The 12,071-nt window shown below is 38.8% G+C and overlaps 1 protein-coding gene across 1 annotated transcript in view; it reads left to right on the top strand.

The window, feature by feature from the left end:
- The window catches only part of LOC118501910, an 80,209-nt gene that overhangs the window by 30,423 nt on the left and 37,715 nt on the right, over positions 1-12,071 (top strand). The window contains exons 6-7 of the mRNA XM_036031769.1: positions 2,029-2,188; positions 4,429-4,512. Of these exons, the coding sequence (XP_035887662.1) occupies positions 2,029-2,188; positions 4,429-4,512 (244 nt within the window). The remainder of the gene's footprint in view (positions 1-2,028; positions 2,189-4,428; positions 4,513-12,071) is intronic.

Below are 12,071 nucleotides of genomic sequence, written 5' to 3'. Positions count from 1 at the left end.
CCCAAAGCTTTGACTATTCCTTTACTCAGGACCCTTCTCAGGATGGTTCATGCCACTGGAAATCCCGAGAAGGTAATGCAGTGCAGTTCCTGCACCGTACCTGGTCTCTTTCCAGACAGCTTGCTTACTGCTTATTATAAAAGCAGTGGATTCCCTAAGCTCAGGTTCCTCCCCTGTGACTCATCCTACTGCATATGCGGGCTCCCCTAGGCCCTCCGTATTGCCCCGTGGGACTTGGGGACTGGTGCAACCATGCTGATACTTCTGTTACTGCTTTTGCTGCAACTCCTAAGTATTGGACTGAAGAGTTTCATGTTTTCTGCCATAAAAACACCCATGGAAATGCAGCAGACATGCTTATCACCTTGTATAGTTATTTTGGTGGGAATTATACTGCTTCTAACTCTCCTTTACATTGTCAAACTTCTTGAAGCAGGGTAAAATCCCACTACTTTACTTATAAAATACCTTCCTTTTGAACAACTGAAATATATTCCATATTTTTTTCTAAGACATTATTATGCAGTATGTAGTAGGTACAGGTTTGTTCTCATTTTATAAATAAAGAATTAGAAGTGGAAGTTAAGTGATTTTTCTCAAGATCATTTAATTAATTCATAGCATATCAAGTGCTGGAATTCAGGCCTTCCTACTGATAACACAGGGGTGGGAATGTCTTTAATATGTAATACTGTCTTCTTTTTCCCTAACATTCTCCCTAATGACACCTGCCTAATTTGGGATATAGACATTATAACTGCTATTCTTCTAGAAGGAAAGAATTCTGGATAGTATAATTATTAACTTCAAATCTAAAATTACCCAGGCTTCCCAACATTTCACAGAACATGTCTTGTTCCACTCTTCATAAAAATTACTCCCATAAGAAAAATAAAATAAATAATGTTTGTTCTTAGCCTCAAATACAGTGCTAGTCAGTGGGGTTCTTATCAAAATAATCTGGAGATCCTTTTAAGAATACAGATTACTGGCCTTGGCCAGGTAGCTCAGTTGGTTAGAGCATAATCCTGATGCACTAAAGTTGTGGGTTCTATCCCCGGTCAGGGCACATACAAAAATAAAGCAATGAATGCATAAATAAATGGGACAATAAATCAATGTTCTTTTTTCCTCTCTCTCTCTCTCTCTCTCTTCCTCTCTCTCAAGTCAATTTTTTTAAAAAGAATACAGATTCCTGGGCTCCACCCCAGATCTACCAAATGAGAATTTCCAGAGTGTACAGGAATCTTGATCTTTCATGAAATGCCCCAGGTGATTTTTTTAATGTTCATTACTACCAGAGACAAGTTGTTTCTATAAACTTGGGGTGGGCAAACTACTGTCCTTTGGCTCAATACCTACAAATAGGGGAAAGAAGTGGCTTTACAAACTGTTCCTGAATATGATACAGCAGGTCCTCAGTGCTGTTTTGTTCAATGTCATTTGGTACAATGTTGTTGAGATGCCATAGGAACTTGACTCCTGTTTATATCAGTTGGTTTATGGTAAAGTGGTTTTCATTTTGCTGCAGTTCCAAGAACCTGCTGATGACATTAGTGATGACTTACTTGTACTTTTAAAAAGTCTTGCTAAAAGGAATACAAATCTACACCAGATTTGTCTCCCAGAAAGCCAAAAATCTTGCCTTACATCACAAATTCAGCAGTTGTGTTTTAAAAATGCCCTTATTTTGTGAAAATACCAGGACTTATCTAAGGAATTCATTTGTACAGAGATCTTCTGTTCTGTGATTGTGCAGCTCCTCCTTCTGCCTATTTGTAAATCCACTCAATGCATATTCATTGAGGGCCTAGTTTGTGAGCCAAGTGCCATTGTAGGCACCAATGCTGTAACAGTGGGCAAGTTGCTGCAGTCTGTGCTTTCAAAGTCTGCACCAGAAGAAGATAATTGCTTCTTAACAACAAGTAAAATTCCTTACAGATGAAGATGGCAAGATTTTGTTTGCCACCAATGACTTCAGAATTGCCATTTTGCAGAAGAAATGTTTTTAATATTCTTTCTCCCCAGGTTGGAAGCTGAAAGTATGCTTCTAAGACAAGGACACGTACCACTTGAATGCTACCTGATTCTTGCTGGACATTTAAAGGTCATGTCAAGCAATACAGGCATGAACAAAAATACCAACTCTGAAATTTTAAGTGAGTTTGAAGAAGGTGATTTCATAGGGGTAAATATTGTCTTAATTTTTCAGTCTCTTATCATTTTTATTTATTTTTTAAAATATTTTTATTGTTTTTCTCATTTTTATTTTTAAACACCTTAAAATTATGTGTTATTGTATCAAAACAACATAGTATGCTGTAACACTGCCCTCAAGTGTTAAATATTCCAGTAATTGAAATGCTTAGAAAAATATATATTTTCCTTAGCAGTGTGGAGCTAACATATAGCCTGAGATGTAGTTTGTGAACACACAGAACCCACAAGATTCCTAAGTGATTGTTATATGAATGATTGACCAGTTAAATGAATGAGTTACAAATCATATAGCTTTGGAGGCAGGGTGGTATATTTTTTTAAGTATACTAAAATAGTTACTGATTCAAGGAAATACTTTTGATTCTTTAAAGAGAGTCTATTCTTGAGGAAGATTTTATGCAGAAGGGGTAAGATTTAGAGCAAGAAAGCAGCTTGTGTGTAGGAATAGAACTTGCTTCATTTCTATATTTAGTTGAGGGCAGCCTGGATTTGGAGATCCTCAGACCCTGAAGTCCCTAAGTGTAGAGGTCTTGGGAGGTGAGAACAGTTGCTGGTGTCTATTTTGGAAATGTCAGCTGAGGTAAGGTATGGCAATAAAACCAATGTGAAAGAGTGTGGACTTAATTCTACAGGTAGTGCATACAGATTACTGAGGGTTTTCAGGTAGAAGGGAGATGCATCAGATTAACCTTGAGGTAGATGACTGGTGTGATCACCAGGAAAATAGGAGTTGGAGATCAGGTAGGTTGGTGAGCAGATTCTAGGCCAAAGGCACTGGTGGTGAGGATACCAAATAGGAGATGGATTTAAGATATTTTACTGGTAACAAATCCAATGAGAAGGGCAAAGGAGAAAAATGTATTTCTAACAATTTTTTATCAAAATCAAACCTTTTTTTTTCAGGGCATTCCCATTGTTAATATATACCATTATTGGTAGGTCAAAAATTTCTTGATAGATTGAGCATTAGTTAAGATGTTGGCCAGCCTGTGACTGACTGAATGTTCTAGTGTTGGAGGCATTTTGAAAACACTCTTAGAATCTAATGACCCTCTGTGGACACCAAGATCTCTAGGATCAGTGACTTAGTGTTAGAAGGAGCCTCAGAGTCTGCTCAACAAACCCTTTCACATTACACCTTAGTGAATGGAGAGCCAGGGCAGTTAACTGAATTGCTCATCTTGACAGAGCTACTTAGTGGCAGAAATGGGAATAGAATTTGTATTTAGTGTTCTGTTCACTCTTCTGTGCTGCCTCAACTGTGTGCAGATCAAATAGAGCCATTGATTTTCAACTAAAGGGAAGAAACTTGGAGATCATCTGAACTGGTATTTCTCAGCCAAAATCCATGCAGGGTTCTCCAGGGAAACAGAACCAATATGATATGTATAGATATATGTAACAGGAGATTTATTGTAGGAATTGGCTCATGCTATTATGGAGACAAAGAAGTTCCACAATCTGCTGTCTGCAAGCTGGAGAACCAAGAAAGCCACTGGTGTAATTCAGTCCAAGTCTGAAGGCCTGAGACCCAGGGGGATAGATGGTGTAAATTCTAGTCAGAGCCCAAAGGCCCGAGAATCGAGGGGCAGATAGTATAACACCTGGTCCAGAGCTGAGGGCCTGAGAACCAGGGGTGCTGATATCCAAGGTCTGGGTCAGACAGATGTCCCAGCTCAAGCAGGGAGAGATTCAAGTTATGTCACTCTCCTTTCAATAAGATTATCTCATCTTGATTTTGTATTGGTACATCTTTTTCCATATTATAATCATAAAAAAGTGTCACAGTTTTGCATATGATCACCTTCCCCATTGAGCATCTCCATTCCATTTGTCATCTTTAGGACAAATCACCCTTTGTTTTTAGTAATGAACTATTGAGTGGAGTTTTAGGATGAAACGTTATGTGTGTTTGCGGATCATGAAGTTGTTTTAACACATCAAGTGTTCCGGAATAGACTCATTCAACCTAGTGTTCTGTTTTTAGAAAATGGTCCATACATGTTAATGCTGCTGGGACTGACAGATTATTGAAAGTAAGACCAGGCCAATCCTTTCTTATCAATTCTATAAGCTCAAGATTTATTTTTTAAAAATTATTTGCTTAAAAAGGCACATACTTATAATTTCATACAGTCCCAGAATTTCATTGTAATAATAGTGTCAGAGCTGAAATAATTCCAGAAAAAATCCAATTTTTTTTTCCAGGAAATCTGCCTTTTAACTAACACCAATCGGCCTGCTTCCATTTTATGTAAAACAGATGTAAAACTTCTTGTAATAAGTAAAGATGTAAGTATATGATGATATTCATTAAAGTGACTAATGTTTTAAGGAAACCTTTTCTGGGAGCCCAGGTAAATTTCAAAGCCAAAAATACTTACAATGGTAATCACTACTGAGGAAAATAAGTGTCTATATTTAAATAATGTTATATCATAATGCTTTATGCTGATAGATCAGTTGTCTTAATTAGGTAACAAATCATCACTGATGTAGGGGAGGCAAAAATTTACCTCTACCCTCCTAGGGTGTATTGACTATTTTTGGGAATTAAACTGACACAAAATAGATTAACAGGAGAAAAGCATGCAAATCTAGGTAAGTTTTATGTGACTCGGGAGACCTCATAAGGAAATGAAGACTCAGAGAAGTTGCAAATCCTATCAGTAAATACTATAATACATTGAACAAAGAGAGGTCATTGTGGAAAAATAACAAATGTATGAGGAGGCTAAAGGAAAATAAGAATTATTTTAACAAGTTCTGATTTTTAGAATTCTCTCGGCTTTGACTTTTCATTGAAGAATGTTTCTTTTCTGGTGAAAACTCCATCTTTCACATGGGAGTTTTTAATCTGTTTTCAGAAAAAAAAAGGGAGATTAGAATGTTCATCTTGCATGTACTGTTTTTAGGTGCCTTTAGCTCAAAATAATCTGTATGTGAAAGTGGTATATTTGGTAGTTGTATATTCTGCCATGCTTCACAGACTGTAGGATCTTAGGATCTTCTCTTCGAGGATTAAGTTAGATAACTCACTTAATACTATTAGGTCAGTGCCTGACAGAGCAGCACTCAGTAAATGGTAGTTGTTACTTTTGTTGCTATTAATTGTAATAAAAATGACATGATGTTGATGACAGATGCATGCCCTTTAAATAAACTTTTGAAAAAAATTGTCAGTATCATTGCTGTGTTCTTTAGGAAAACGGTTGTTTGGTCCATTGCTGAGTTTATAATTTGAAGTAAAGATGCCCCTCAGGTGGGATGTGCTGGGAGCTGCTGGAGTCCTCAGCGAGGAGGCAGACGCTGCGTGCAGTTCTGCTGTTTGGCGGCGCGTTTTGTCACACGAGCCTGTCTCAAGTGGAAAGCAAGGTTTTTCCTTATTTTTGTGGGGAGTGACTTACAAGTGTTTAATAACGGTTCTTATAGCAGGCTCTGGGGTGTACTATAACTCCCTTTTTATTTTAAAAATATTTCTTAGATAAATTTCATGAGACATATAGCCTTATTTTCAGGGTGATGGTGATATAACAGCAGCTGCTCTATTATTATTTTTTTTTATTAGTCCAGACAAATGGCTTTCAGAAGCTATTTAGGCTGCGTGTTCCTATTCTGCCTTATAAATCTTGATGTGCCAGGTACTGGAACGATTGCTTAGTTGTCCCCTTGGGAAGCCTGAAGTGAAAACATTGATTAGGCCCTTTGGGCCGAGAGCCCAGTTCAGCTCTTTCGCTGGCACAAAAAAAAAAAAAAAGTCTTCATTTTCTCATTAGGGAAACCAGTGGCAGCAGAATCTTGCCCAGAAAGATTTATTATTATTGGCACGGCCATAGGACTGTCTACTGTCTCCTTACAAACACTGTTGGGAAGCCATTCTGGAAGCAAAGGAATGTGCTAGAATCTGTATTTGTCAAGAATTTTTTAAATGCGTATCTTTGTCAATACTTCGATAAAGCTCATGAGATGTTCTATGTATTTGCTAAGATGAATAATTCTGTGAGTAGCTTCTTAAAGTCAGAGTAGAACATTCTGCAATCTACTTTGAAAATGTCGTAGGAAATTTCTTGAACATTCGAGTATTGACAACTACCAATTTAAAAGACGCATGCTGTGTACTTGGCTGAACCATTGCTGTAGGAACTTGATGGACTGCAATGATTATGGCCATAATAAGCACCATGTACTCAAATGTTCTATGAAAAAAGCATCAGAAATACAATGATATGCAGGATGTGGTTTTCTTTTTAAATATTATATTTGATTTATTATTTATGGGCTAAAAAAGAAAGGTGAGCTCCATTAACCTAGTGACCTTTATTTTTTCCCAAGCAGGATAATTGCATTCTAATGGAAATATAGAAACAGTAGGTATTGTAAATACAACTCCCTGAACAAGTGGGGCTGCTGGCTTTAGCCTCAGAAAGCATCCAGTGGGGTTCAGCATAAATTTATAAGCAACTCAAATTCTTTACCAAACAAAATAGGAAAATGCTGCCAATGCATTAGCACTGGGAAGATCTAATAATGTTCCTGGTGTTAATCTTACATTTTCTTTACACATATCATGTTCTTTTAAAAGATATAGTATGTCATTTTATTCAAGACTGAAATCACAGCCATACAGTAAGCGTGCGACTGTGGTGTATCTCACAGATCACAGTGACGTGCTCGTGTTGGTCAGTGCTGCGTGCATCTATGTGAAGATCGTGCACCGAGTCCTTCGCTGGCTACTTCTCACAGACCTTCTGTGTTTTTTGATGTGATCACAGCATCTGGCTCTTAAAATACTGAATTTTGAGACCTCCCTGGTATCCAGCTGGAGGAGGAAGGAGTCTCAATTCTGCTTTTGAGTCCGTGCTGTTCTGGGGTCACAGAGACTCCTAAGGGAGGTTGTCAGTGGTTCTCAAGAGAAAGTTCACACACCATTGGTACACTCTGGCTGTTCTTCACCTCTCAGAGGCAAATGAGAAAGATAAGGGCTGTGTACCTTTCTCAACTGAATTTATTCACACTTTCAAAACATGATCCTGTATGTTTAGATTATGCTCTTTCTGTTTTGTTTGTTTTTTTGTTTTGTAGTTACGTGTCATTTATTTCATGAAATGATGTTGACAATCTCTGGTAGTTGTTTTAATGTTTTTACTTGGTGTGCACAAAGAGGTGGTGAGCTGTGTGTCATATTTTCAAAAAAATTCACTAGCCTGGAAAATCCTTCAGTCTGGAAATTGGCGTACTTTGTCAAATTTTCTGTTTGGAAATGCTTCCTCTGGGTCATTTTGCTATTACTTGTTTTAGGTTGTCTATCAAAATAGCACTGCTTAGTCCTTAAGAGCCTGAGCTGTGAGCCTGGCAACCAGAGTTCAAATGTCAGTGCTACCCCAGTGAGTACTGGGGCACTTTTGCACTTCTCAGAGCCTCAGTTTCTCATCTGTGTAAACAGCAATGGCAAGGTACTGGTTCATAGAAGTGCCATTAAGTGAGTTAATACACCTAAAATGCTTAGAGCAGGGGCTGGCACAGATGACACATATTGGCATATATGAATTTTGTAACTGATCATCTTTTCCTTCTTTGTTTTCATAGTAGGACAATTACAGCCAGGTTTGCCCATACCTAGCCCAAGATTGTCTGGGACACAATTAGAACTTTTATGCCAACCTTGCCTTTTCCCAATCTGTATTCTCTCTTCCCTCTGACTCCCTCCGCTCTTTGTTTCTACCATTGATTACGTGCTTAAATTAAAATCCCACCCATATTTGGGATTGGGGTTAGATATATAAAATAACTCATTAAATTTAAAAGTTCACGTCCTGGCTGGCGTAGCTCAGTGGATTGAGCGCGGGCTGGGAACCAAAGTGTCCCAGGTTCGATTCCCAGCCAGGATACATTCCTGGGTTGCAGGCCATAACCCCCAGCAACCACACATTGATGTTTCTCTCTCTCTCTCTCTCTCTCTCTCTCTCTCCCCCCTCCCTCCCTTCCCTCTCTAAAAATAAATAAATAAAATTAAAAAAAAAAAAAGTTCAATTTCTGACACCAAGCCTCACGTTCCACTTCAGAGTGACGTCACTGTACTCTGACTTCAGAGCTGCTTTGATTATACAACTCACTTGGCCAGCCATAGCCTCCCGGGCTATTAGAACAGGAAAGGGAATGTAGTGGCTGCGACCAGGAGGCACCCAGGGGCCCCCAGGGAAAAAGGCCACTGATAGACCTAATGGGAGAAGATTAGAGGTACTGACACAGCTGTAACTCCATTATCAAACCTAACCATTTACTGAACACCTTTTTTTTAAAAATTTTTTTGTGTATTTTACTTGCAATATCTCGTTTAATTCTCACAGCAACTCCATTAGCTACTACTCTTATTCCTCTTTCACAGGTCGACAGATTGGAGAAAGCTAACAGGTCTTAAACAAGTTGTCCAAGGGCCCAAGGCTAGTAAGCAGCAGAACTCACACCCAGAGTACCTGACTCTAAAACTACCACTCTTCACCACTACGGTTCCCTGTCTGTTAAGTTATTCCCAGGAAGTGATATGACGGAAGCTATAGGCCTCCTGTCAAGTTCCAAATGATTGCGGTGGCAAGCGTGGACAGATATCTATGAAACTTCCTGATCTCGAGAATAATAAAAAGACCTCTTTATTCATTTATGCCAAGATGTTCTGTGTAGTGGCCCATTCTATAATATGTCACCAGAACATATTCCCAGTTTTATGGTGTGTCTCACCTTCTTTGTCAGAGACCTGTGTACTTTGTCCTTACCATCTGGTTGAATCATTTACTTACATGGGTGTTTACTTACTATACTTCAAATTTTCCATAATAAAAGGCAGTGTTCGGTACTGAGAAGTAAGCACTTGGCATGCCTGTGTCACTGGAAGCTGGCGGCCAAGCTCCTGTCCTGAGTGGTAGGGGAAACCTGAGCAGTGGAAGTGTATCTCAGGACATCCTCAAGACAGGAGGCCTCTGAAAACTGCCCTGTATCTTGGAAAAGACTTCCATGCTGGTGTGTCTAGAGTGGGAGGAGGCTCTGCTCTAGCCAGGCCATAGGGTCTCAGCATGTGTATGGAAAATGAATACTGGGCAGAGACTGATGTGCGGCAGGAAACGTGAAGTCCTTGTCCTATATGTGGACACGTGCCTTAGAGTTGGACCTAAACTTGAGTGGATGGCAATCAACTGTACTTGGTGTGGTTACCTAAGAAGACTGCAGTAGATGTAACCATTTCACAGTTTTCTCTTACTGGTTTTGTTTTGTTTTGTTCATTGTTTGGAAACTTGATACATCACAACCATTTCAAGTTTTATTGGAGCTGGAGTCCTAGAAAAGGGAGATCTAATCACTGAGAAATAAATGTTCTGAGAATACGTTTTAAGCCTCTTCATGGCATGCTGCTAATTGTTCACCCAAGGTCCAGATTTTGCAAAGTTTAGTTCCCAAAAAGTACTTAAGAAATTAAGTGATTCTTGGATGTGTTTTTCCCACTTATTCATGCATACTTATAGTTTCCAGTCTTTTATTTCAAAGCTGAGTAGGAATGACTCATTTAATATGAGTGCTCTGTTCCCTCGGATTTATGTTGTCCTTAAAGACAACATGAAGGTAACTATTTATCCTTCTTTTTTATGGGTTGGTATTCTCTAATGTCTTTCCATGATAAATTTTCTTGAAATTCAGCACTTTGGACTAGTACACTCGAGTCACATAATAGACAAATAGAACAGACTTTCAGAATTTTTTCCAAGCTGAATAGTTTTCAAAATAATCCGTTTATGTTTTTATTAAAACAGGAATAACTTCCATCTTCATAGCCTTGTACTAGGATAAATAGTCCAGTTATGTGACTGATCTAGTTTTGTAGTTCTCTCTGTCCTCCAGCATTTTCTGTGAATAGCTGCTCGAAATGATGGAAACTGCTTGGCTTAACCGTCATATGAAAATTCATCACTTCTCACTTAATCTCCTAAAAACTACACAAATTCCTTCTTTTTCCCCCTTACCACCCTTCATTTCTTAAATTTGTATTTATCAAAAATCATCTCTTGAGTTCCTCCTATACATCAGGCACTGCGTTAGGGCCCACCACAAAATACAGTATGTGTTCTTATATAATCTAATGTGTTCAATATTGGTTATTGACATATATAATTGATTTCTGATCCACATTACAATCATCTGGTGCTAAAGTCACAGGATTCTACATGTTTCTTTTTTTGCAATATCAGGGGTAGAGCCACTCTGGGGTCTGACTGACTGGCAGCCAAATGGCCGCACCGGGCGGTGGAGTCCTTGTGTTTCTGTGTCTGATGTCAGATTTGCAGTTCCCGAAGTACACACACCAGTGCTTCATTCCGAGGACAGACTCGTGCTAATTTACAAGAGAATGGTGTAAATCTGAATGTTGGTTTATTAATTTGATGGCAAATATCTTTTCCCAGCTACTAAAATATTCATGTTTATCATTTAATGAAGCCTTTCTGTATCAGGGTGGACTGAGAGGCTGAATTTGCAGTTAGAGAAAATGCTAAGGGACGAGAACATTGAAGTAAAGTTATGTAAGTGGTCTTGAGGGATCTTTTATCCAGGCCAAAGGGACGACTGGGATCAATCCAAGCCCCATAGCTGAGAGCACCTCTAGAGTGAACCAGTCACATCCCCCAGGTTCTGTGTCTGGCCAGTGGGGGGCGCTTACTGCCAACACTTTCCTTCTCTATCTCCATCCCCATTTGCTATGTTCCTAGGCTGATCACTGTCCTGAGTGACAATAATGTCAGTCTCATACTATATGCTAGTGCTTCAGGACTGAGTTCTAGTCAGACCTTACCCTTAGCCATTATGTCTCTTTAAAGTGACTTTGTTTATGTCTGATGTCATCTGGAATGGGTTATAATTACTGGCCAAACTCTTTAGTAGGACTTTAGTTGTACCTCTGTCTATTCAAATTGTTCTCTTTGCTTCTACTTGTCTACCACTACGTGTTAAAAGGCACTGCATTTCTTTAGAACAGAAACATTATCCCTAAATAATCCATGAGTTTATTTTTTGGGTTAGGCCTTTCCATTCCTGCATCCATTTAATCTATTATATTTGCCTACTGATCAAACTTTAGAGAAGTGCTTTGAACTGGATCCAGACCCAAGCTTTCAGAGAGAATCTTGTTCTTAATCATGACCTAGCCTCAAATGGTTTATTTTGAAATAATATCAATGACACCACTTTCTCACTCTTTTATTCCTTTCCCAGGGATCCACTTTGTTCTCTGACTGGGTCAGTTTCCCTGGTTCTGGATGCTAGTTCTGCTTCTTCCTTCCTCCCTGGGTCCGTTCCAGAGAGCAGCATCTTGACTGGATCTATTTGGGTTACAACCATCTTGGGTTTATGTGCCCTTCTCAGAGAGTCTTTAAAACGTGATAAGGTGAGCAGTGACCTGCTTTATCTGTACTAAGTCTGGACCTTTGCCCAGATGGCTGGCTGGTCTTTATATCTTCAAAACAATGCCAACTTAAACTTTATACTTTTATATTATATTCCTGATCATTTAATCTTACCTTTCATAACTTCAAAGAATTGTATTTCTTTTCTTCACAGACTTCTAACAGTGACTTCATGCCCTGGACCTCATCATCCATTTGCCACTATATGGTGGTAAATGAAAGCTATGGAGTTTAACACCTCACACTTCTTTCCCAGGAATCTAGTGTGTTGAGATCACCTTTGTCATCACTTTTGACATTGCTTACTTCAGGGAATTAATGTGCCAGCTAGTGGCATTTTTACTTCCCATTTTAGGATTTCTGGGTGCGATATGTTTTTTAAAAAAACTCTCTCCTGTCTATTAATAT

The sequence above is a fragment of the Phyllostomus discolor genome, chromosome 1, assembly GCF_004126475.2.
Source record: "Phyllostomus discolor isolate MPI-MPIP mPhyDis1 chromosome 1, mPhyDis1.pri.v3, whole genome shotgun sequence".
Taxonomy (NCBI): domain Eukaryota; kingdom Metazoa; phylum Chordata; class Mammalia; order Chiroptera; family Phyllostomidae; genus Phyllostomus; species Phyllostomus discolor.
This window is presented reverse-complemented; position numbering and strand designations above follow the sequence as displayed.